The sequence below is a fragment of the Perna viridis genome, chromosome 8 (genome assembly GCF_037379345.1).
Source record: "Perna viridis isolate PV_CMFRI_1.1 ecotype Kerala chromosome 8, ASM3737934v1, whole genome shotgun sequence".
NCBI lineage: Eukaryota > Metazoa > Mollusca > Bivalvia > Mytilida > Mytilidae > Perna > Perna viridis.
The window spans coordinates 29,533,412-29,560,779 of NC_142452.1; the positions used below are offsets into that span (position 1 = coordinate 29,533,412).

General features: G+C 33.2%; 2 protein-coding genes across 2 annotated transcripts; both read left to right on the top strand.

The window, feature by feature from the left end:
• Nucleotides 1-6,523: 6,523 nt before the first annotated feature.
• LOC148610151 (putative G protein-coupled receptor 19) lies at nt 6,524-12,833 on the top strand. Its single transcript, XM_088542256.1, has 2 exons — nt 6,524-6,643; nt 9,808-12,833. Exon 2 carries the CDS (start codon nt 9,919-9,921, stop codon nt 11,035-11,037), a length of 1,119 nt encoding a protein of 372 aa, XP_088398382.1. The 5' UTR covers nt 6,524-6,643; nt 9,808-9,918; the 3' UTR covers nt 11,038-12,833.
• A 4,989-nt stretch (nt 12,834-17,822) lies between these two features.
• Nucleotides 17,823-26,202, top strand: LOC148610152 (uncharacterized). Its single transcript, XM_088542257.1, has 5 exons — nt 17,823-17,977; nt 21,934-22,073; nt 22,609-22,704; nt 23,357-23,539; nt 24,822-26,202. The coding sequence occupies exons 1-5, from the start codon at nt 17,966-17,968 to the stop codon at nt 25,024-25,026; spliced, it is 636 nt and encodes a 211-aa protein (XP_088398383.1). The 5' UTR covers nt 17,823-17,965; the 3' UTR covers nt 25,027-26,202.
• Nucleotides 26,203-27,368: the final 1,166 nt, after the last annotated feature.

The following is a 27,368-nucleotide window of genomic DNA, read 5'->3' on the forward strand; positions in this document are numbered from 1 at the left end:
GAAAGATATGCACATACATTATTGAAGGCAGACAAGTATAAAAACACTCTGCTTTAGCCAAAAATGATTCATCATAAAAAATGGTACTCAAGGGGTATGGGTTCATTAGTAACCTTTTTGTTTTGGAAAGTAGAAAAGATGGATTTATATTCAAAGTGCATTTGTTATAAAAAAAGACATAATATTTCCTGTATTCACTACATCCCTTTATCGTTGACTTTCCATTTTGATTGGAATCTTAAATTGCTATAATATATGAGGAACAAACAAAGTTCTTTTTTAGTTTAAAGATCGATCTTTAAACAGCATAGTAGTTTTGATAACAAGAGTTTGTATCCTTGTTTAAATTGTAAAGAAGTGTATAGTTTAGACATTTTCAACTCAGGGCCTAATCTAGACAACAATGACAAGGACAACCTTTAATAAATTTTGTTTGAAAACTAACAATATTGACATATTTGTTCATTTAATCTATTACAAATCACTGTCAAAGAGAGCACAACAAAGAAGAAGTTTTTACTCATTTCTCCCTTTAGATTAGGTCCTTGGTCAACCTAGCTCCCCTAGTCCACAGGATTCATTTCTACTTCATGCATCTCCAACCCGAAATTTCAAAGTGTGGATTTTTTCTTACTTTGAAAATCCATCTAATATTGATAGTCAGTGATGCACAGTGGAGATATTTTTGAAGAAATGCTGATTTAGGTGTAAAGTGTCAAGAAATTTGAGGACATAAACGTACACAGCCAGAAATACCAAAAACAATCAAAGAAAAAGAAATACCAAAAACAATCAAAGAAAAGAAGATTCATAAATACATTAATAAACAAGCAGTATTGGTATGCATTTCATTAAAACAGATGGTTCTCTTTAAAATGACTAAGTTTTTGATCGGTTCCTTTTGCTTGCAATATGGTTACATGAATATTTATTAGGTCTTCCTTGACTCAGTGCCAAAGCATTTTGATTATTATTGTATTCATGTTCATTTTTGTTTATGCGTGAAATTCTTCATTACATTTGTATGTAATGCATCCCTTTTTTCTGCCTTTCACTGTGTCTAACCCTTATCGTTTCAACGGGCGATTCATGTTTATTTCCTACCGCCGGCGTTGGTTAATTTATTGTCCTTTCCTGAGAAATTAAATACTGTGTCTTCAAATTCGCTAATCGTCAAATATTCTATGCCACTGATTTTGGCTTGCTTTTAATATCTGAAATGGCACGAATGCGATATACCCTTAAACCGCCTTCATATAATATGTAAACAATATATAAAGGAAGATTGATGGATGTGGGAACTCTATCATCTTATTGGATAGTATATTACAATTATAGATGGAATTGATATGCTATAATGTGTCTTAAATCTTGTAATTTGTTCTTCCTATATGTCCATTATTTTTAAATGTATAGTAAATCCAAACGGTCTGAAACTGATTTGTCATTTATCCTTTGCTTTCTTACCTATCGAATAATTTATCATAATTAAGTTTTATTATATAGTATCGCTATAACAGATGAAAATGAATAAAACATGTCAGCAACATTTAAAATGCACATCACTAACAAACTCAAACAAAATGCAAAAATGTTCCTAGTATGCATTCAGTTTATTTACATACATTTGTAGTATTTTCAGAGATAAAAAAATAAATTTCATGAACTATATCATATACAATTCAACCAAAATTTCCAATAGATATTTTATGAAGCGCAGTAATTTTTGTAATTATATAAATATTAACAAAGAATAAAAGGTAAACAAATAAACATGCACGTGAATGGTCGCACGTGATGCACGTAGAAAAAGTAAAATTGTTGTTGCAGCCATTTCGATGTCTAAAGATTGAACAAATATATCTACCATTGGTCTGTTCGCTTGGCATCAATGGTAAGTATTTGGAATACTCTTTAAAGAGCAATAACTTCTTAAGCGCCGGGCTGACAAGAAAAAACAATGTTTGCAGAAATAGTCCTTATTTACTGTAATTAGTTCTTTAACACGGAAAACTTTTATGAAGGTAAAACTATGGTGGAACAACGACAGATAAGTAAGATTATACATGTAGTATTATTGCTTAAGGTTTTCCATATTGGCTTAGTTTTTTCGTCCGAGGCTACCCATATTGGTCTGAGGCGTAGCCGAAGACAAATATTTCTAGCCGAGGACTAATAACTCAGCCAGTATGGAAAATCTTACTCAATTATACTTTATTGACTAACTAATAGTACAATACGCTAGGCCAATATTGATTTTAACCAGTGCAATATGACGTATTGGACGGATAAAAGCTGTATTGGGCGACTAAATCCCGTATTGGACGGCTATATCTCGTATTGGCGCACTTTCGTATTTTATTTTGTATTGGCAATTTTTATCATATTTAAGCCAATATTCGAACGTTAGTCAATGAAGATTAATATTATGTCTTTTACAGTTGGATGAACAAACACAAGTGACCAAATAATGGAACCCCTCCCTCATTGAAATACCTCTGGATCCACTCCTGCAATGCACTTATATTAAAAAGACATGTATCTAAAACAAAGCAAGAATAACACGGCAAACAAGGATTGCATTTATTGTATGCAGTATAAAATTACAATACTGGACACTATACTTATTTTGAATGGGTCGTGAACTGCGCCTTATGGAGGTAGACATAGGGTAAGGGTCATAACTCTTGAAATCAGTGATATGTTTATATCATATTCAATTTCACCATAGCCTTTCAAGCTTTTCTCTGAAACTGAATGAAATCAGTCAAAGTCACTTTGATGCTTACATGAGATTGATATAAAATGATGAATACAAACATTCCAATGATTTCTAAGAGTTGTGTCCCTTACCCTAGGTCTACATCCTTAATTACCTTTATTTATGTATGTAGTGATCGCCTGAATATAGCTGAAGTATTGCTGCTCGGGCGTTAAACCCCAACAATCAATCAATATTTATGTAGTGTACAAACATTGAAACCCATCCTTGTAAAGAAATTAACTTTAAGTTAACACCTTTAAGAAAAACAAGTGATTTAGAACTAATTTTCCCCAACCCTTCTGTTAACCTTTCCTCTAACGGTGTGAAACACAATGTCTGTACAGTTAATGGAAAATTAGGCGTGATGAATTAGTGAACAATAATCACGTTTAAAAGGTAAAAAGAAACTAAATATGAATAAAATATGAATAAAACGTAAACATATTAAAAAAAACATGAGCCAAAATTTTCGGCCTTACGGTCTTCGTCAGGGGCAAAAAGTATTGAGGTGAAAACTGTCCATCCCTACCACAGAGACATGGTGCCCTTCGAAATTGATCTTGATCATTATGAAATATGCGTCAAGTTCAAGTTGAAATTTTCTAAAACGAAAAGCAGTTGAAAGCCGGGTTATGGTAACTAAATAATACGGTTTTGACATTTATTACAAAGGGATGGGCAGCTTTAAAGCGTTATCTGCCAACTTATTGACTAAATTGATGTCACACAGCTGACTATATGCACATGTATAAGCTTCATGATGAATTTAATGCTCCCAGTTTTTAGTGGAGTCCGAGTTGCTCGTTTACTTTTGTTACTTAGTATGTATGATTTTAGTTACTTTATGTTCTTTGTTGTGTACGTCTGTTTTCCATGTCTGGTCTTTGTCCCTGGATTACATTCTTTTGATTACTGCTATAACCTTGGTTCCCTTGATGACTCTTCCATGTCTGGTCTTTGTCCCTGGATTACATTCTTTTGATTACCGCTATAACCTTGGTTCCCTTGATGACTTTTCCATGTCTGGTCTTTGTCCCTGGATTACATTCTTTTGATTACCGCTATAACCTTGATTCCCTTGATTACTTTGATTACCGCTATTACCTTGGTTCCCTTGATTACTCCTTGATTACCGTTATAAGCTTGGTTCCCTTGATTACGCCTTGATAACCGCTATAACCTTGGTTCCCTTAATTACTCCTTCATGTTAATGGAGGAATAAAAGATAATCAATCAAAGCATAAATATTGACTTTCATTGGATTATATCGTCATTAAGTAAAGCTACTTCTTAAAACCAGGTCAGTACCACAACAATGATTTGCTAGGGAAAATATCCCATACTGTTTATTTTCCTTTATTACTCTTTGTTTGGTTTTGTATAAAAATGACAGTTTTTTTTCATGAGTTTTTTTTTAATTAAACCAAGTAAGTGTTATTTTAGTTATCGGTACATTGTATATTTATATTTACTTTTGACCCTTTCATTTCAGATAACAGGAAAGTCCATTCATTAAAGCAGATTTTCATTAATTAGACGAAATAATTCTTTTATGATCGTGAAAGAGGGACAAAGAAAATTGTAGATCGTGAATATAACCGTGAACATAATTTATTTCAAAATCAATTCATTTTCTCAATACCAAAGACACACCTAATGGTGCATCTGGGCCATGCTCTCAGTTTTTAGTGGAGTCCGAGTTGCTCATTTACTTTTGTTTCTTTGTATGTATTATTTTAGTTACTTTATGTTCTTTGTTTCTTCGCATACAATAAACTCACCACGCATCTGATATAGCACTAAAACAATATCAAATATATAAATGTACCTGTATTCTGATGCAATAGGATCATTAATTTATTGGCGCAATTTATTAGTTGAAGTACTTGACGTTCATTGAATATATGTATTTAAAAGAAGCGAGTGTTACTTACAACTATGGAAAAAACACCAGGCTCACAAAAACACTTATGGTTACCATTATCAATAAAACAATAGAAATTAGAATGTCTTCCTTATGCACCAATTTATATGGTTAAATTTCTTTTAAAACTTAGTTTTTTCAAGTTTTAATGGGTACATTTGCTTTTTATTGACTGTAACTTAAAAATATATCCTCTCCTTTATCCGTGCTTGGGATTGATACGTTGTACAACTTGTGTCTAATTCAATTGTCCTTGACAAAATATGTTTAAATCAAATTGGGCCGGGAGTCTATAATGTTCCTGGTGAATTAATGATCGTTGAAGGAGCTATGTTAACATCAACTAGATTAAAAGAAAACCACGTAAACTCTTTAATGGGAGACACTACAATACAGTAAAATATCTCTAAACCGAACCTGTTTCTGGATTGTTATATTAATTTGGTTTACTCGGGTTCCACTTAACCTAACATGAAGGAATTTAACAAAGTGCTTTGAGTAGACAGGTTTTCAGTTTTTAGGGGTTCGATTTCATTGTATTTAAGTAGCACTCCACATAAGAATCATGCAAAATGTGATTCATGGTTGGAATTCCTATATATTATTATTTTTGATATTATAAGTAAGCAGAAATTAACATGTGACTTTTCATATAACCCTTGTTCTTGGGCAATAAAAATTATACAGAATGTACTATAATATTCAATGTCAAGGGAGATAACTCTGTAAATGACACTAAACTACGACAGAAACTGTTAGATGACGTAATAGTACCAAGCAAGGTTATACAGCTCTAAGAGAACTAATCAGAAAGCTTGGTACAAAACAAATTGAATTATTTTAAAAAGAAAAAGGAAATAGCACAAAGTTTAATCGAATATGACCGATGAAATCCAGATATGTCCTGTATAGAATATTAGTTCGACTTAATTCATTGCAAAGTATTTTTCATTAAAAAATAGATTTACATGTTCTAATCTTTCGTTTAAGTTAGAAACTCTTCACTTAGACGCACACTGCGAAAGAAGAGAGAAATTCTAGTACATGTAGCTATTGGACACAATCAATGTATAGTTAACAAAACATATATAATGTCCATTCTCCTTTATGTTTTTTGTCAGAGAAAGATACAGATAATTATGTAAAATAATTTTGCAACACACTGTATTGATCCATTGCTGTTGCTTTTGTGTTTCGCATTTTGTGATTGTTTGAAATAAATTAACCAAATCAACTATCCACGTGCTATTTTACGGGTACTGGTAATTAATTCTTAATATTAACGTAAGGTCATAATCGGTCGATAGCAGCTAGTAACTGATAAAAATGATATTAAGATTATGCCGCTTCACTGTTTTCGTGTAAATCCGATAAAAGAATTAGGCTAAGAAAACCTGGAAAACGCGAGACTATGGATTTTTTTACAAATTAAGCCAGGCAATGCCTATATTTGAACTAAAGTGAGAAACATTCTGACATTTTAAAACACAACACCGAACAGTTTTATTCAATTACTTCAACATATATACAGCAATTTATTATTGCTCAAGTAGATGGCTGATTTGAAATATTTACATAATTCATATTGTTAAGATCTTGTAGACGTATTACCCCCTAAATATTCCGATGAACTTCCGTTGTCCGTTCCAACAGATTTCTAATAATGCTTTGTAAATTATTGAACATTATCTGAAAAAGGGTAATTATAAACAATAAGAAGACAGAGACTTCATTGGAACGAAGAGAAGTATTGATTAGACTCACCTGTTGACATTTTTTCGTGATTTCTACTTGTCATGTTGTTATGGCAACAGGACGCACTGACGTAATTGAATCGAATATCACTGATATTTCTTTTAACACCTCACACACAGTTTAAAACAAATTGATTACTGGAAAGGGAATAATACAACCATAATTTGTTTACAATTTGAAATGCTTACCGGGAGTATAAGGTAAGAACTCATATTTGTTTATTTTCAATGTTATTATAGGGCGTCTAAAACAATTAGCCTTTGAAAGAACGACAATCATGTTTCTTCGGTGGATATATTTTATTGTAGTTTTCAAGGTTATTCCCGTGAAAATTTGGATTTATCAATCATGATAAGTCTTGTAAATATACTTAATTCAAAACTCGTTTACTGAAATGAATTTCATTAAAATGTCACCGTTCAAATATACTAAGCCTATTGCTAAAGTATAGATAACAATTTTCAACGTAAGTATAACAGTTTATTCATAATATAACAAATATCAAGTAAAAACCTTAAAATTATGAGTAATATATTGATACATCATGTACATACATTCTTTTGGTTTGCTCTTTCTACCTACCCTAATACATGTAAACTTCTCTTTGTTTGCCCTTTCCCTACCTACCCTGATTCATGTATAATGGCAAAAATTTAACTTCTATTCGTTTCGTTTGACCATATTTTAGAAGAATTGAGAGCAAGCAAGAACGAATTGCCGATTCAGATATCTATTTATTAAACTTCAGTCTTGTTGTCTAAGGTCATTTTAACATTACAACCTCATAAAAGGGTAAACAGAAAGACTGGTTTGAGTTCTTTACGGACTTGTGTGCTGTTTTGAGTAACATAGTTAAGTAATGGGACCTTTCCACTAGTTTTTTAGTTAATAACCGACAATTTTATCCTGAGGGGGGAGGGGACCTTGGAATGATTTTTGTTTTTTTTCTCCTTTCCCGTAAGCGCGAAATTTTTTATTTAAAATCTGCCCTGTTAATTAACTGAGGAAAAATAGAATCATTATTTTTAATATTCAGTGTGTGAGTAAAAAAAATATTCCAAAATTTGGATTTTTTTTTTTTATTTTTAATTTTTTAATCAATTAATTTTTTTTTATTCCACCCACTGACCTCCTCGCTATTAATGTGGACTATGCCTTAATGTTTCACAAAATGAGTTCGATACAATAATAGCGGTTACAGACCTTAAGTTTAGGTGATAATTATCTCTAGGTTCTTTAGGGTAGAACAACACAAGACTTCTTTCACCTGTATGCCAAATCTTGGGTTTAGAAAATGATTTATGTCTGGGTGACATATTGTTTTTTGCTTGTCTGTCTTTTCGTGTGTCCGTGCGTCAGTGTGTCCGTGGGTCCGTGTGTTCATGGGTTCGTGTGTCCGTGTGTCTTTGTGTCCGTCACCTCAACGCAACTCCTCTGAAACTACTGAACCGAATTACGAAACTTGTTACATGTATATGACAAGAACATCATATTTGTTGTGCATATTACCAGGAATGTTTTATCAAATATTTTTTGTTGAAGTTATGCCCTTTGAACTTAGAAATCTGCCAAAAATCCTCATAAATTATCTTGTCAGCCCAACTCCTCTGAAACTATACTGAATCGAACTTTACGAAACTTGGTATGTAACAAGAACATTTTATGTAGTTGTGCAAATTACCAGGAAATTTTTGTCCCCAAAGTTATGCCTCTGAACTTTTGCCAAAAATCCTCATAAATTACATAGTCGGCGCAATTGACACCTCTGAAACTACTGAATCGAAATTTACGAAACTTGGAAGAACTTCATATGTTATTGGAATATTACCAGGAAAGTTTGATCCCCTAATTTTTGTTGGAGCTTTGCCCCTTTAAACTTAGAAATTTGCCAGAAATCCTCATAAATTATCTTGTCATCACAACTTCTCTGAAACTATTGAACCGAATTGTATGAAAGGTGGTGTGTAGAAAGGATATCATATATCATATGTAGTTGTGCATATTACCAGGAAATTTTTATCCCCTAATTTTTGTGGGAGTTTTGCAATTTTGAACTTAAAAATTTGTTCCAAATAATTACCTTGTCAGTTCAAATTCTCTGAAACTACTGAACCGGTCAGCGCAACTTTACTGCAGCCTCTCAGCAGATTAAGCTGTTCTGTGGACATGGTAGATACTGCAAGTGGATCCAGTTTGCGGGACGGGGGAGACTTATGTTTTTGCAGACAGAAACTTAAATTTATAAACGGTGTATTGCCCGGAAACACCCCTAAACATTTAGGAATATATTGTTACTATTATAATTTCCAGACCCCCTGTGCTTGACGTACACCTTCTGTGACCTTTAAAAAATTCATACACGTAATGGTTCATAATAATCATATTTTGTGTTTTGCTGCTGCACTCGATCATTTACCAAGAGACCATGCACATATAAAAATCAATACCATAATGATATAGTATATAAAAAAGAGCACTTCGTCGTACAGTGAGTTTGCTAATACGTCTTTCTATGCGCCGTTGCTTGTCGTAGTACAAATCAGGATCTAATCGTTACTCTCTAACAGGCTTGTTTGTCTCTCCTCCTTTTGTTTTTATTTTGTTTCTGTTTCGTTTCGTTTTTTTTTTTTTTTTTTTTTTTTGCTGTTGTTTTGATTTGTTTTATTATTCATTTGATAGCAGGTCAAACACGAACGAATATCAAATTTTCAAATTATCTGCGGAAACAGCATGTATATTGTGAATAATTAAATCACCCACCCGTTTCCCCATAATTTAAAGTAACAACTTCTGTAAATGGGAGTTAACTATATTTTCTAAAATAATATATGGGAATATAATTATGGAATATGAATCCAAAATTTTTACCAGGGTCATTAGACCAATATTAAGTCCACCATATTTTTCGATCTTTCAACAGTTTTCCTATACCTCAAAACACTGTTAACTAAAACTAAGTAATCATGTTAAGGTTAGCAGCGTTTCCAATGATGCGATAAGATCACGTATTCAAAAGGTGAAGTTGCATCAAAACCTGTGTCCATATTAAATGTTGTATTAGTTTTATTTTATTGAGATGAAAATGCAATTTTACTTAATTACGCTTTCAAATATCCGCCTCCTGGATTACGGTAAGGACGGATTTTTTGGGGTGTATTCATTGCATTTTTATACTGCATGAGCGGCATTTGCACTCATACCACTTTGCAATATTTTGCCTCATTACGGTGATGTGGAAATAAAAACGCAGGTTCCTTTGATGAACTTTCAAAAATAGAAAACATTGCCATTTTTTTTATTGTTGATAAGATCACCTACTCAGTAATGGAAGCAATTCAGAATTACTTATTCATTTCTTTTGTAGGAAATTAGGTTACTCAAAACAGCCTATGAAAAATGATGATTGCACTAAACACTGGTCGAACGTTTCAGTGGATATATAGTGTACAATGTTGACGATGCACGAGGATAAAGTATGAACACAGATGGCACAAACGGAAGTGTTCAACATGGCCAGGTCATTTTCTTAACGATTATCTTATGCATTTTATGGATACTGTGCATTTTGGGAAACGTTTTAGTATGCCTTGTAATCGGTCGAAGTCGTCGGGTTCAATCAACGACAAATTATTTTATTGTCGGTCTCGCTGGGGCAGATTTAATATTTGCTATATTTGTGTTACCATGGATAGCAACTGGGCTTTTGACCGGGAGTTGGCCCCTGGGAGATTTCATGTGCCGAATGACGCGTTTTTTACAAAACTTTGTATTAGGAGTTATAACGTTTATTCTTACTTCAATTTGTATAGATCGGTTTCATACTATAATTTATCCATTGACGTTCAAAGTGACCCGTGGTACAGCCAAACGTATGATTGGAGTAAGTTGTTTCGCTTCAATGGTATTCTCTAGTTTTGCCCTCTACTTCTATGGGCAAGTCGATGCTACACAAAACAACGTGACTTATGTGCATTGTCCGTTACATTTAGAATCATCAACGGAGAGGTGGACGGGACTCTGGTATACAATTTTACTCTTACTAATACAATATTTTTCACCTGCAGTAATTATGTTTGTTCTTTACACAAAAGTGTTCCGCTTTATTTGGCGACCTTTTGGGACTTGTCTTCAGTTTCAGAGAACAATGAATTCCGTGCCAAGGACGAAAGTCAAAATGGTAAAAATGTTAATGATAACTTCATTAACGAGCCTTCTATTAATAACTCCTATTTATTTTCTTCACTTAATTATTGGATTTGTCCATCCGAAGAATATTGACCCGTTTTGGTATTATGCATGTATCGTAATCGAATTTAGTGTAAGTGTGCTGAAACCGGCAATTTACATGTGCTACAACTCTAACTTCCGTCGAGGATGCCGGGAAGTTTTTTGTATGTCATCGATGCAGTGCTACAGACAGGAAGCATACGCCATAACAAACATTTCTGCCATTGGACGAAGGAATCATATAGGTGTAATGAATTGTGCTGTCCAATATTGCGCTGACTCACCTTCATATACATTTGACCGAAAAATTGGAGACAAAACAAGTTCATGGCCTTTGTCTGGATCTGTGCCTTCTACCTCTCTATAACGTGAACAGATCTGTTATAGAAAACTTAATAATAAGGAAAAGGTGTTAAAGGTATAATATAGCAGTAATCCAGGTTGTTTTGTTGGTGTTAGAGGTTGTGTGTGTGTGGAGATGAATTGAAATTGTCTGATGAATAGAATGCTTTATTTCATAATCTTTAGTAGTTGCAAATTGAAGTATGCAATGGGGGTGAAATTAAAATTGATGAAATTTTATCGTAACACGGAGCTGGTTAAAAAGCCTTTTTTTAATAATTCGGATAATTTTACTACCTAGACCCATTCTTCTGTGTTCAGTACAATGTGTTTAAGATGTTTATGCCATCATAGCCTAAATCTATAGTTAGCGTGATTACTTCCACGATGTTCATTACAAAACTGGTTTTTTATTGATATTTTTATTCCGAGGCTTAAATGCACGTGTACAAATTAACAGTGTCCTGTTTTGGTCGTCTGCCATTTGAATTCCGGATCGGCATACAATGTTGCATCAACATTGGCCAGCTCCGGACAGCGTCTGGCGTTCGGACATAACTCCTAACGCTGAAGACAAACCTCTCAAAAAGTGCAAGAATCGAATCTCGCAAAGTCGGGAAAGGGGAATGAGTTAGTAGGTGAGAAAACGAACGTCTGAGCTTGTAGCATTGAGTGGCGGATACGGTATGGAACTACATTGCATGACATCGATATTAACCCGGTAACGAAAGGGAACGTGAAAATTATTTTAAAGAACATCCCGAAAGGCCATTGATGCACTCTTCAATTAGTACTTGTATGTAAGGCAGCAACCATTCGATTTTATAGGGGAGGCTATGGATATTTTTTGCTAAGTTTGTTTCCAATTTTTTTATTAAAAAAAATAATTTTTTCAGCAATATGATTTTTTTAAAGTTTTCCTGTCAGCTTTTCCTAGCTTTAAATTCGGTGCACAAAAAAAATTTTCGACTTGTCAATAAAAATAAGTTGTATTGGCAAACGTCAAAAAATCGTCTATGAAAAAGATATATAACCCCCGATAACCCCAAACCCCAGAAAATCAAAATTTTTGCCGCCTAAGTGACGTGTTAGATGGATAAAACCCAAATGTAGTTGCTTCTTGCTTTTAATGAATTTCAAAATCCAGAATTTAAAGATTACTGCAATATTGAATGATTTGTGTATAGAAGATTTAGGTATATTCATTGAGTCAAGTACTTCTTCTAAGAAATTAGGCGAGATGTGAACAGGGTGTGGCGCATGAGGAAAAAAAAACGCGGAAATTTTCTGCAATATCTAAGTATTTATACCTAATGACCTCCAGAAATAACCATCAAAGTGTTAATATATAAAGTTTGCCTTTTTGAGATATTGATAGGACCAATTTAGTTAAAATGCTCTTTTAATAGGAAAAAACGATGGGAAAATTTCCCCGCACTTTTCCCTTTATAAGCAACCAAAAATATCTGCGTCACAGATTCTTCAGGATGAATTTAAATAGCTTTTTGATTTTTTTTTCTGGATATAATAAATATGGGTGAGGCAAATAGACCAAATTGAGAAAATGCCTGATTTTTACACAGAAAAGGACGTAAAATCCCAATTCTTTTTTTTAATCTATAACTTAGCCAATACTCTTATCATTAGGTATTCACTTTTGTACTTCCAATACAAATCGTCACTAAAATATAACATCTACATCATTTAGCTCTAAATTCGAATTTCTGTATTTTATATGATTTATATACTAACAGAGTCGTTGCCTAAATGTTTATAATTCTTGCCTAAACTTTGTTATTATCTTGCCAAGCAAATACCCGTCCAAACATATTGTTATGAAACTTTTTCTGTATTAAATGATTCTTTGTTATAAAAATAAAAAGAAATTAATGCAATAAAATTTTTTGCATTTTTATATGAACTCGTTGTGACGTCAGGGGCGACCGGAAGTAGAACCACATAGGAACGCCAAGTCTGTCGAACACGACCAGAAGTTGCAATGCAGGTTACATAAGCTTGTTGTTCGGTTATCTAAAAGCATGATACATTTACGTCGGTAGGGTACTCGTCCTCTTCTTTTCTTGTCCAAACAAATTCAATCTGACGTTTTTCCGTTTATAAAAGACATCTTGTGGATACGAGTCGTGTCCACTCATTCTGAAAAAAAAATTTCTACACAATTAAGCTTCTCTATCAAGTCTTTGACTTCTTTGTATAAGTGACGTTACTTGATTTCTACAATTATCTCATATTTGGTATGATCTACTTCCATGTAAGACCCAACAAGGCTGTGCTTATCTTCATCAATAATGGCAGAATCAACTTTGATTATACCAGATTGCTCGATTTGTATCGCAATAAAGTTTATAGACGACTTCCACATTTGCAGTTCGGTTTTATACTAGACAAAAAAAAAGATATCGTATTTGAAAGGTACAAGTGTTGGAATACGTCTCCGACTATATATATGAAAAATATCTGAAAGGCATTTATAATATATGCATCATTTACAAATTCTCTGTAGTAATCGAATAAAGTTTTAGCTCTGTTCCCTTGGCTGTCACTGCAATGTCTATCTTATTCCTGTTGATCTCAGTTGTTGATCTCGAACGAAGTCAATGTGAAAGTCGTCTGTCGCCCTACTATCATGAGAGTCAGGGAGCGTAGACATAGCGCTAATGAAGTGTAGGCAGATAGTTCAAAGCAAAGGAACTGCAGGCTAATTATGACATTTAGCGGATCAAGGTCAGAATGGAAATAGACCAGGTGGCGAAAACTCGAAAGCTAACATATTATTATTCTTGTGTCATTGCCTTTTACAATAACAAAAAAATAGACAAATTAAAGAATGAACATTGTTTGGAAATCAGGAAAGAAAGCTAAGTTTGTCAAACAATCTTGGTTTCCAATACTTCAAAGAGGACAGATTTATTTGATGTTAATAAGGTAAACTACATGTAGTACTAGTAAAACGAGTGTTACTAGAGATGTAACCATAGTTACTGGTGTAATTAATGTATGTATTATTTTTCGTGTTATCCGAGTTACTTTTTATTTTATTATGTCTCACCCACTTTGGTGGGGAGACATATTGTTTTCTGCTTGTCCGTGTGTCCGTCACAAAGTTTGTCAGCGCAACTCCTCTGAAACTACTGAACCGAATTTTACGAAACTTGGTATGTGGCATGAACATTATATTCAGGTGAAATTTTGATATCCCATTTTTTTGTAGGATTTATGTTCATTGAATTTAGAAATTTGCCAAAAATCCTCATAAATACCTTGTCAGTTCAAATTTTCTTGAATTATTGAACCGATTAACGCAAATTCTCTTGAACTATTGAACTTTTCTGGAGCCTCTCCACAGAAGCCGTTCTGTGGACGTAATGGATACTGCAAGTGGATCCTGTTAGTGGACGGGGAGATATAAGTTTATGTAGACAAAAACAAACTTTAATTTTATTAATATTTTTTATCATTTTATTATTTACAGTGACACCTGTCCCAACCGAATCCCGAAAAACCGAAAACATGTCTACATCAGGCACTTTATTATTTTTAAATGTATTTTTGAATCTGAGTAAACTGAATACCTGTTTGAGGAGGTAGACCTAAGGTAAGGGACACAACTCGTACAAGTCATTGGAACGTTTGTATCTAGCATTTTACATCAATCTCATGTAAGAATCAAAGCAACTTGGGTTGATTTCATTCTGTTTCAAATAAAAGCACGATAGGCTTTGGTAAAATTGAATATGATACAAACATATCACTGATTTCCCTTACTCTAGGTCTACCTCCTTAAACAGAACAAATATGACAGTCCAAAAGGGATTCGGTTTAGATAGGTTTCAATATATATATATATATATATATATTATAATTATATATATCTAAATTTTATAAGACTTTGATTTCCTTACAAATTTTTGATTTACTTAAAAAGTATTTTTTTACACTGGCAACAAAGCAATAAAAATAGGTTTTGAAGTGTGTCCAATTTTAATGTTGATATGGAATTAATGTTGATGTTACAGTATCGTCTGTGAATGGGTGTTGCAGATCACTCATTTTAGCTTGCTTAGAATCATGGCCGTATTCCTCTGTGCGACAAATTCTCTAAGGACACTTTCCGTCTTCTTCATTTACATTTTTCAATATAATTATGCAATAATGCCAAACTTGATAGCCTTTCATCCCTAAAGTTGAACTTGTGTAATTTTTACTATACGATGCAATGCACTGAAAGTCCTCGTTGCCAGTTTAATTGACATTGCTGGTATAATGAGAAAGTTTGGTGAATCTTGAATGTTAGATAAGACTCTCTGTTCTTTCTTCATTCTGCACTTCATCTAATTTTCATCGGTCTACCTCGTCAATATACACGTCTTTCCCTGCTAAATCAGCTGCTTAAGCGTCAAAAATGCAATTAGTTATTTAATTTTTTAGAACTCCCTAGTTTTAGTCTCCAGTAATCTGATGCTGTGTAATAATTATCAATTGTCAAGCATCTATAAATCTATACATCTAGAAATAGCTCCAACCATGGCATTCATAATATAGTAAAAAAAAATTCGGGAAAAATATATACCCACAACAAAAGGGTTATCATAGAAACCGTGCAAAAATATGCTAAAATTTGGGGGAAAGTTAATGAAATCGGGTTTAAAAATGTCAAATTCTCCGCAAAATATCTTAAATTTTTATTTCATGCCCTGAAACTATCAAAACTTCTTCCTTGGAAAACCTCCTTTATATATGAGCATCGCCGGTTAGATTTTAAGCTATTTTACTTCGTAATTCACTTATCAAATTTAGCATGGTAAAAATTGGCTTAAATTCACTTTCACAATGAGATCAAATCGTCATTGAAAAAAAAGCTCCTTCAACATTTAAACTATATAAATACTTTCAAAAGTCCCCCTTTTCAGAAAATGTTTTATCTGCAATAGAATAGAATCTTCAATTTTTTATTACTATAGCAACCACCAATTACCATTTGTGTCATTGTTCAACCCTAGTCAAAAGTGCGAAACTAAACTTAACTGTGCTGGCCGAACCTCTATAAAACAAATAAAACCGACGTTAATTAAATTGTTCAACTTGGCAAAAGCAAAGTAAAGCTATTAGTGTCAGCAGAAAAAAAGCAAATGACCATAAACTGTACAAAAAGGGAATTAAATATGGTATATAAGTGCCCGGTATCCAAGAACCAGGATTCTAGCGGTAATCAAGGGAACCTAGGTTATAGTGGTAATCAAAGCGTAATCAAGGGAACCAAGTTTATAGCGGTAATCAAAGCGTAATCAAGGGAACCAGGATTCTAGCGGTAATCAAAGCGTAATCAAGGGAACCAGGATTCTAGCGGTAATCAAAGCGTAATCAAGGGAACCAAGGTTATAGCGGTAATCAAAGCGTAATCAATGGAACCAGGATTCTAGCGGTAATCAAAGAGTAATCAAGGAACCAGGTAATCAAAGCGTAATCAAGGGAACCAAGGTTATAGCGGTAATCAAAGCGTAATCAAGGGAACCAGGATTCTAGCGGTAATCAAAAGAATGAAATCCAGGGCAAAGACCAGACATGGAAAACAGACAAACATGACAAAGAACATAAAGTAACTAAAATCATACATACAAAGTAACAAAAGTAAATGAGCAACTCGGACTCCACTAAAAACTGGGAACATGGACCAGGTGCACTGGTAGGGTTAGCGCCCTCTGCTTTTCTAGAAACACCCACCGAGTTTGCTCATAAAAAGTCAAGTCCGGGGTGTACGAAAGAGGAAAGGAAAACTACATTTTGTATGACACGTTGAACAAATCAGTTTTTATGGCGCAGAACTTTGTCAAAAAATAACACGACCTATTCGGACAAGGATCCGTTTTGAATAACTAAATATTCAACTTAAGTATTTATCGATAGTGTTCTATCAATGTCCCTGCTGTGTAGTGGTTGTAAGCCGACCGAAAATGTATACTAGGATCATTGTGTCGATCGATCATCTGAGCGAAATCCAAAGTTTATCGATCATGTTAAAGTTCAAAGAATAAAATGAAATTATTAAACTATTTTTATACGTATTTATTGAAATTAAATGTACATGGTCGAAGGAAAAAATCCGTCAAATAGTACTAGTCCTAATATCAATATAACGGACCTAGTGAATTATTTAGAACAGTGTGTAGAAAGCCCACTCAGGTAAAATAATACTTCATGAACACTAGGAAAATTGTTACTTTTATGTATATGATAAAAACGTTACTGCATGAATATTGGAGAATAGTCTGGCACTCTTCAAAACCACTTTATATTTTGAACCTTTTTTGAAAGAAAAATGAACACCTGCACATGTCTGATCCCAGTAACCAAATGTATAGTCCAATGTATAGTCCAATGTGAGTTCGGTTTATATAGGTTTCATTGTTTTAATTGTCCTAAATAAGATACCGGACCAAGACATACACTTTCATATTTCACAAAAGGCGGGGCAAATAATGTTTGCCATGTTATGGATATTTCTTATAGAACTGCATGATGAAAGACGATTATTGTTGGATTGGATGCTGGGAAAGAGAGGTGATCCAATTTAAAGGTGCAATGTTCAGATTTCAAGCGCTGAATGTATTTCTTATTTTATCAAGTAGTACGTGATTAGACTGTAAACATATGTTCTATAAAGAACTGAACATTTATTGTTAGTATTTAATCCTGTTATATTTAACTGGTATACAATTTCTACAAAAGCAAATGGTCAGATTAATGCACAAGTAATTATAAATAAATCTGGAGTTTTTGTCGAAATGTATTAGTATATGTAGGCATGAATGCTCCTTATATTATGAAACACAGTGATTATACTTATGGTTTTTACATATTTTACTGCGACATTTCCTGGACTTTGATGAATTGGTAGCATTTTTGAAGAAACAGTGTGCATTAACGGACGGAAAATGCATTTTCAGGTAAAAAATACTAAAATATAGAAATGAGAATGGAAAGCTAAAAGATGAATATTTTAAAAGGTAATTTTGAATATTAATAATCTTTTAGACTTTAAAACGGATTCAGCTATCATTTTTCGTGCTTCTTTTTCTTTTATATTCTATTTTGATATTTTATGGGTTGGACCATCAGTTATATTATATTATGTATACCTAATAAACAACATCAAAACCATATTTCCCGGAATAAAACACAAATTGAAAGACCTCAGCAAAGGAATTTGTTTTTGTTCCTGCTGATAAAGCTGCAAATAATATTATTGTTATTTGTCGTAAGTTTTATATTGAAATTCTATAAAAAAAAATTACGAATTCACCAACATTCCAACTGACTAAATTTTCAGACAGTGAAAATGTGAACAAAGACAAATTTGTTGCTACCTCTTTACAAGCTGAGCCTAGTAGCATGGAAGTTCCTACTATGTACTGACTTCCCAAACTTCACAAATCACCTTATAAATATAGATTAATTTCCTCTTCAAGTAATTGCTCTACCACTTGACCATAAAAACCTGAATATAAATTTTTGTTACAAAGCCTATGAAAATAATGGAAGTAACTATTTTTTGGAGTGTTAAAAACTCACCAGAAGTGCTTGATAAATTACAAGCCCATGTGGGATCTTTCGAATCTGTTCAAAATTTTTACTTTTCAACTGTGTACGCTATACTTCCGCATAATCTCATAAAACAGAAAATCACATATTTTATCAAACGGTCATTTAATAAATCGGGATGTGAATGTGTTTGTTTTCATTCTTTAGATCATTTTTTAGTAACGAAAAACATAAAAGCTACTTTAATTTTACTTATTTTGATATGCTTACAGCACTCGAAATCCTGTAAGACAACATTTTCGTACGCTTTGACGAAACCATTTATCGTCATGTTGTTGGAATTTCCGGGGGGAACCAATTGTGCACCACTTATTACGAATCTCTTTTTGTACTGTTACGAAGCACAATTTATGGCTAGAATAAATAAGATCCTTCCAAACAACATTTGGTATAAAAAAAAATAATAACACCTTTAGATATTTGGACAATATTTTGGCTCTAAAAAACGATGCCTTCATTATTTATACTAAAGATTAATATCATGTAGAATTATCTTTGAATAAAGCAAGTATTGATAGTAAAGAATATCCGCTTCTTAACCTTAGTATTCATATCGGTAGAGGTTAACCTAATCCTAAAATTTACGATAAAAGGGAGGATTTTTCATTCCCTATTATCAACTATCCGTTTTTAGTTGGTGATGTCCTCTTGTCACCATCATATGGTGTTTACATATCACAACTGATTCGATTTTCTCGTATTTGTAACAATGTTTCGGATTTTAATGAAAGGAATCTTCATCAAACAAAACAAAATACTACATCAAGGTTTTCGATATCAAAAGCTCGTAAAAACATACACAATTTTTTTCAACCGATACAAGGAACTCATGCTCAAATACAGATGTACTTGTGAAGAATTAATACGTGCGGTTATGGTCTACACAAAGCACGGAAAGCTCGATATTCACCCAATAAATTATCTAAACGCTTGAATATGCTCATTCGTAAGGGATATAGTTATGATATTGTTGTCAAATCATTAAGGGTAGCATTTTTTGTATTAATATTGATTCCCTCATAGGGTCTTTATATAGAAATTAAAACACTATTAGAGTGCTATAATATCTTAAAGCAGTTTTTGGCATGACGTGGGTTGTGTCCTTAACCCGGCATGAAAAGAATTGGGATTGATTTTACATTTTGGCATGTCTGTTAACTGCTGTTAGTCCTTTGTTCGTACACTAGTGTAATTCATATTCAGTTTCTTTAATTTATTTCCGTTGTAACAAAGGACTCAGACCTTTTTTAACTGATTTGTAGGTGTGTCATATTTTTCCATAGTGGCCAGATTTTAAAGGGGGGTTGTGATCACGCCAAAGTACTTTAATCCAAAGTCAGGAATTTCTGGCCTATGTATGTCTTGTTTTGTTTTCACCTTTAGTTTATTTTTTATGTTACTTGCGTATATATGCGCAACATTTTCGCAGTACCTGTGTATAATGATGTTTTGGCGCTAGTTGAAGCCTGCCCTATGGTATGAGGATTTCCTTGTCGTTCATTGAAGATCAATGGGTGGCCTTGGGCTGACAGTTTCATATCGGTGAGGTTTTTTTGACACATACACCATACCTATTATCGTTACATGTTATCCTTTATCGGGTTACTATCCATATATTGTTCACTCTTGTAACGTCTGTCACTGCAGCATGGATTGAAATTCTGATATTGAATATTATTTGACAATTGACTACACTACATACCGCCCACATTTTTAGGTGAACAATCATCATTTCATTAGTAAATTTTTTTCTAGAAAAAAAGAAATTCAATGTTTTACTGCTTAATGATTTACAAGTGCAATTTTGGTCGTGTAAACGGGGGCTTAATATATGTGCTTTAAATGTTTAATTGAATAAATCGAAAAAGGCGTTAGCTTATAGTCCAACACCGGTCATGGTAGTTTTTTAAAACTGATTTTTGTAATATCCAAATAAAGGACAAGATAGGATTTGCATGAAAAGATGTACTATATATTACTTGAATTATCAGTAAATAAAGCTCACTATTTGTGTGATCTATAGAACACAGTGTATTGCTTAGATAGCATTTTTATTGAATCGGGCAAAGGATGGGTGGGACAAGAAGGAGGGGCTATGATCGAAATTGAAAATGACAGGCCAAAACTATTAGTAAAAAAAAAGACAGGCATTTAGTTGTGTTTTATAGCGTATAGTAGAAAATGAGTCTGAACTGAAGTATAGGAGAAAATAGTCCAAGGGGTTTTTAAGTGGCTAATAGTGTTAGCGACTTCTTGCACTCGTTATTTCTGTATTTAATATTCGCATATGATTTGCATTAATGTGTAGTTATACGCCACATAATCCAGCAGATCTTCGCCGTGTTTACCGCCATAGCGTTACAATTCTAGATTAATACGAGATAAAAAAATTTACCTCTTAAATATCATACACGTTTGTTCTACGTGTGTTTCTTGTCTGAATGAGACCGTAAATTTTACATGAAGTGATCAGTTAGCTTTGAACATTACCCAGTTTCCGATTCAGGCATTGAGGCTAGTCACAAGACTTTATAGGTCATATGCATTAGCACGCCCCGATATTTATGAATATTCATTGCCAGCTGCTTAATCTGGTTCATAAACTGGTTCCTTGGTCAATATTATAATTGACCCAAAGATCGCTACAACGTACTTTTTTAAAAACATACCATACACATGTCTATGAAAATGATCGGTGAGCATTGCATTTGTTTCGTATTTAATGGGTTTAAATATAAGATAATTATTCATTATTTTAGACTTTAACTGCTCCATTTTATTCTCCATTTCTCATGACGTTCATATTTTTATCGTTTGTTTCATTTTTGGTGTAATATATTTTATATCTTATTGAATGACGTATTTGTGTGCGAGCATGTATGTGACTGTACTTGACTTGTGTGATTATGGCGTTCTTGTTTGTGTGTATGGTGGTGATTATGATGTTATGTATGTGATGGTATGCGAGTGTGCGCGCAATTGTGAGTGTCGGTATGTATTTGGGTGTATTATGGTATACTCCTGTGTGGATATGTGCTTGTGTGTACTTTTATATATTTATTTATGTAATGTAAAGCGTCTACAGTAATTTTGAAGTGTCGGCGCTATATAAACTTTGTTTATAATATAATGATATTAATTTATGTAATATTACCCAGTTTCCGATTAAAACACAGGCGTTAGTTACAATTGATAATATAAATGTCATTTAAATATCTTTTCTGATCTATTCTCCTAATCGAGAAAAAATTATTGAAAGGTAGACTTTTAAAAACTGACTGGTTTAATGTCATTTTATTAGGTAATTTTTCTCGTGGTGATAGCTATTTACTGCTTCGAACAGTCAAACAGTTCTGATGTCAACGATAAGTGTAAGCTACCTAGCGAAAGAAGCAACCTTAATGGGAAATATAGAAAGAAAATACGAAATTTTAATATTGCGTAAGTAATTCACTGTCAGTCAGGCATTTATTTTTTTTTTCAATAATACACTTTCTTAACTATATGCTGAAATGGATTCACCTTAAAAGCTTTATTGGTATATGATGCAATCGGATCTACTACACACTGTTCCGCTATAAAATAAAGTCGCATCGGATGCAGGAAGGAGAAAAAATCTTTTTTTTTTATTTTTGGACGTATTTGCGGCTTTTATGGCGATCCGAGTGTTGAAGTACATGTAGCATAAGTACCACATTCCGAAATATCACCTGCTTTTAGTATGATAACTACGTGCGGCGTTTCAATGTAACACCCTCTACACTAACGGCACTATATGTTGACAACTTTTCCTTTCATTCTTATTTCTTCAAGTTACAAAAAAATGCTGTGTGTTTTTGCTTCTTTTTTGTGCGTTTGTTGTTTGTTTCATTCGTTTTTTCAATTGTTTTTGTTTGTTTGCGCGCGCGCGCGTGTGTGTGTTTGTGCTTCGCATTTCAATTTTATGTTCAAAGAAATATATAACTGTCTTTCATAGACCAAAGAGAAAATTGGGAGAAAAAATTGCACGTACGAGAGGAAGATTAAGTAACCAGATAAAAACTGCAGCTCAAAAATACAAAAGATATTGTAGGTATGTATCTGTTGTCAGATATTATTTAAGTTACTTGCGATTTTTTAAAAATAAACTAATATCGATATCTAAATATGGCGTAGAAATTAAACTACTCAAATTCAACAAAAAAATATTCTTGCAGTATTGGTACAATTCACGCACAGAGGCAACTGTAACAAGGACATTTGGAAATGTTTCTTTTTTCCTTTAATTTCAAAGTGAAAACATGTTTCCTAAAATATAATATTCAACATGTGACCGTGAATTCTCTGATATCTTTATATGTTTATTGAAAATGATGCTCTTGGTATTTTCTGAAATATGGATTAACAAATAAACGATGCATTATTACATATCCTTTGCAGATATTAATCATTTTGATAAACATCTTTGATCTGTTTGTAAAGTTAATGTGTTTTGCTCACGATCCTTAGCATGCTCCGTTCACGAACAGTGTTATCCATATTTTCACGATCATTTCGTGTAACGAATCGCACTTCATGACAGAAATGTTCATCAATAAATAAGGGAAATTATTTTTACCTGCATTTTCTCTCCGTTTACTCCAATGTTAAGAAAAATAGCATGATATGTTCAATTGTTTGTAACACAGTGCGTATGCTGGTACACACACCATGATAACATTGTATATCTTTTCTGTTAATTTTAGAAAGCCGGACTTTAGTTCGACCTATAATGGCTTTATTCTAAGCAATTTCAAGAATACCACTGTTTGCCCAGGGCAGTGGGATAGAATTGATATTCCATCTTATTATGTTGATGAAAAAAATTGGATATGTGTCACTCTAGGAAATTTCCAGAGATTCAAATGTCCAACTTATAATTGCTTGAGGTGAGTAAAATACTATTCTATATATATTGTAGTGATCCCCTGATACATTGGTTAAGTTTGTGGTCAACTTAAATTTCAACAAAATCAGTCGTCTAGGTGAGTATTGTTTAAACATCTTCTTCTGTTACTCAGCTGCAACATCTAAAATTATACAAGATTTTATTCGAAGCTTTGTTTGTATTGTTCTAGACATTAAATTCTGTGAGCAGAAATGAGTTCTTCTGGTTGAGCTTTTCAGGGCCTCAACGGATTTTTATCATATTTTCACTGATGAGACCTACTTTATATCTATTTAAATAGGTGGTCATCGGCCAGTGCGCATATAACCATAGGTGTCTATTAATTTACAAGGTTAATTTCATCGCGTATTATTTGTGTAGGATGTTATTATAATAGAGTGCTTTAAGTGTAAGTGTTTGTAAGAATCAGGCAAAAATAGAAAAAAAAATCAGAAACATGCATATCAAAACCCCCACCGATCTGACAATAAAATATCACTCAAGGCTTACTTCTCTATTTGAAAAGACCATTACTTGATCTCTGCGCAGTGGTTTTGCTCAGAATTTATTCAAAATAATTTTAGAAAAAATGAGGTTTTTAACAGAGTTATCTGCTCCTGAAATGTCCATTTTCAGTGCATTTCTGTGAAATTGTATCTCAGTGCTCCAGTACGATATAGAAAATCTTGTCTGTTTTCTTTGATTCTGATGGTGCAAATAGTAAATGATTCTTACAGGTACTGACACTGACATTTAAAACTTTCACATAAAGAAATATTTTCAGCCAACTCTAGGTAGTCAAGTTATTCCAAGTTAGCTTAGTCGTTATAACGTGATACTAAGTCGTTATAACGAAACAATAAGACATAATTAGGACTTAGAATTAAACAACACCTTTAAAGAAGCAGTCTGTACAGAAATAAGAAATGAGGTGATTCATATCAGTCTTAGGTTGCACTAAAATTGCAAGAGTTATCATTCTTGATTTAAGTGATTAATTTTTGGAAGTGAATGTGGGGTCTATTCCAAACGTTAAATGTTTCATAATACAGAAAGGCCTATTGGTACGTAAAAATGTTTCATATGAAGACCAAAACAGCATCGTTTGTTCGGTGGATTTTTCTGTACCACGAATCACTTCTACCATTGGCTGAGTCTTAATATGAATTGGTACTTAAATTATAAACATTACTTATAATGGCTCCTTGACCCCTTACGGCAACTTAGATGTAATTGGTTCTCTTTACTTTGCAAAATAATCGTTGACCTTCTATTTTCAACAGCTCTCGTTGTCAGCTTGGAAGCGATGCCCCAGACCCAAAGGCTCACCCCCGTGTTGTGTATTCGTGTCAACTGGATAGCTTTGTTGATGTGCCATTTTATGTATTTTGTTTTCATCAAAAGGATGCTACCAAGTTTGAATTCCGGAAAGAGTTCATGATACTTTCAAGGTGTTGTCGGTGCACAAAGTACACCTGTACAGAATAAAATAATTTAATGTATGTATTGATTTCTACTGATTTAAACTAACATTTATAATACAGTGGATTCAATGTAGACTTACAATATACAATGCATTCAAACGCTGAGAGGGGGACTGGCAGTTTTTTGGAAACAAAATATTCTGGCCCTGGAAAAGTCGAAAATAAATATTCTGGCCTACACCTCCTTAAAAACAGATTTTCTGACCTTAGTCCAGATACTCAATACAGTTAAATGAAAATAAATAATCTTACTCAATGTGCTTGAAAATAGATTTTTCTGACCAGGAAAATTTCGAAAATAAATATTCTAACCCAACAAAATTTGCCAAGCCCCCCTCCCAACCAACCAACTAGGCTTATGAAACACAACATACATATCCTATTTTTGTGCCTACCCTGAACATTAATTAGATATAAAACATAGTTTGAATATGGAATTAACGTTTTACGGTATAAAAACGTGAATTTAAAGCAAAATTTTGATAGGAAAACACTCAGGGTCTTGTACTAAACATGAACCTACAACAATGTAATTTCTTTGACATTCTCTGGTAGAACTTTGGCTACCTATCTAAATAAGAATCATGCTAATTCTGTAATACACGATACACCAAAAAAGGCTACACATTTTTTTTTATTTTTGTTGTTAAATTGCTTTATACGTCTATATGATGAAATGTATAATTATTGATTCCAATCTGTCTACTCTTAGGGTATAATCCACACTGAATATCCAACAATTTCTGTTGTATTTTATTGTCATTTACAGAGTTATCTCACTGAATTTGGAATTCTACGGTGCATTCTATATAAATTTTATCACTTCAGAACAACAGTTTTACATGTATGAAAAGCAACATGTTAATTTCTGTTTACTATAACATTTTAATCAAAATACTAGTATCAAATTAATACGTAGGCTTTCCAACTATGAATCACATTTTACATGATTCTTATCTGGAGTGCTACATAATGTTCAAGTTGCTAAAATAATTGCAATGAGAAATTACAGTGCTTCCCAATGACCCATATTGTGTTTAATACTGATGTTAATGTTCATAATTTTCAAAGGATCATAGATTGTTCTTGATACACTAAGTTATGAATCATGACTGTATTTATGAAATGATTGCATATTACTGAGATTTTCAATGTACAATAAACTAAAATGTTTTTTTTTCTTTTTGCATAAAAAAATTTAGACTACGAGAGCCACAATTTGTAAAATGGACCCAAAAGTAGCAAATTAAATATGACAATACAATAAAAACAACTAGTATGTCATCATTTTAGAACGACAAATCCTGGGGAAGTTTTGATTATATTAAAATAGATTAACTTTGACAAGGGTATACAGTTAAGGAGTAATCAAGGAAACCAAGGTTATAGCGGTAATCAAAAAAATGTAATCCAGGGACAACGATCAGATATGGAAAACTGACATGCACAACAAAGAAGATAAACTAAAATCATACATACAAAGTAACAAAAGCAAATGAGCAACTCGGACTCCATTAAAAACTAGAAGCATGGACCAGGTGCACCAGTAGGGTAAGCGTCCTCTGCTTTTCTAGAAACACCCGCGTAGTTGTTCATAAAAAGGTCAAGTCCAAGATAGATTAACGAGGAAAGGAAACCTCTGACCCATTGAATAAATCAGTTTTCAAGATACCCCAAATTTCAATAGCCATACAGCAACTATCGTGGTTCCAATTTAAAGCCATGATAAAGGGGTTTTTCCAGATTACCAAATTGTATTGATTATTTTTCATAGTTCAATAAAAAGAGGTTGTTGGAGAAATCTAAATAACAGAACAAAATATCAATTTACCCTCTAGATTCAAACTTTGGTTTATACCGCGTAATACAAATTTTAATATTTCAACAAATTGGTTCATAAATAAGAGGTACGGAGGTACCTTAATATCATCTAAAAAAATTCATGGAGAATTTGTAACAGGTGAACCGTCTTTTATCTTGGACTAATAAGGACAACGCTCAAAGCATTTGGGATTGGTAATGATAATTTGATCTTCAACAAAGAAAATACATTCAAAATTCATACTACAATATAACTTCAAATTTGTTGTGATATGTATCGTTGATCCTCTACACTACATAACAACACCTATAGATGAGCTGCACTTGATCCTCTACACTACATAACAACACCTCGTACTACCATACATCGTGTACTAAGTTGCAACCCTAGGTATATCCTACGACGAGGAATGACCAAGCAAGCGAAATTATTTTTTTATAACCTAGCTGGTCGAGTGGTCTGGGGCGCTGGTCTTTGTGCTGGCGGTGTTGCCATAGATATCACAGCGGTACGAGCTCGAGTCC

Bases quoted from the DNA above. Each gene is read 5' to 3' on its own strand.
- LOC148610152 (XM_088542257.1), top strand. The intron at 22,074-22,608 runs GTAAGTAATTCA...TGTCTTTCATAG, and splicing joins ATACGAAATTTTAATATTGC to ACCAAAGAGAAAATTGGGAG. The intron at 23,540-24,821 runs GTGAGTAAAATA...TATTTTCAACAG, and splicing joins CCAACTTATAATTGCTTGAG to CTCTCGTTGTCAGCTTGGAA.
- LOC148610151 (XM_088542256.1), top strand. From the start codon at position 9,919: ATGAACACAGATGGCACAAACGGAAGTGTTCAACATGGCCAGGTCATT.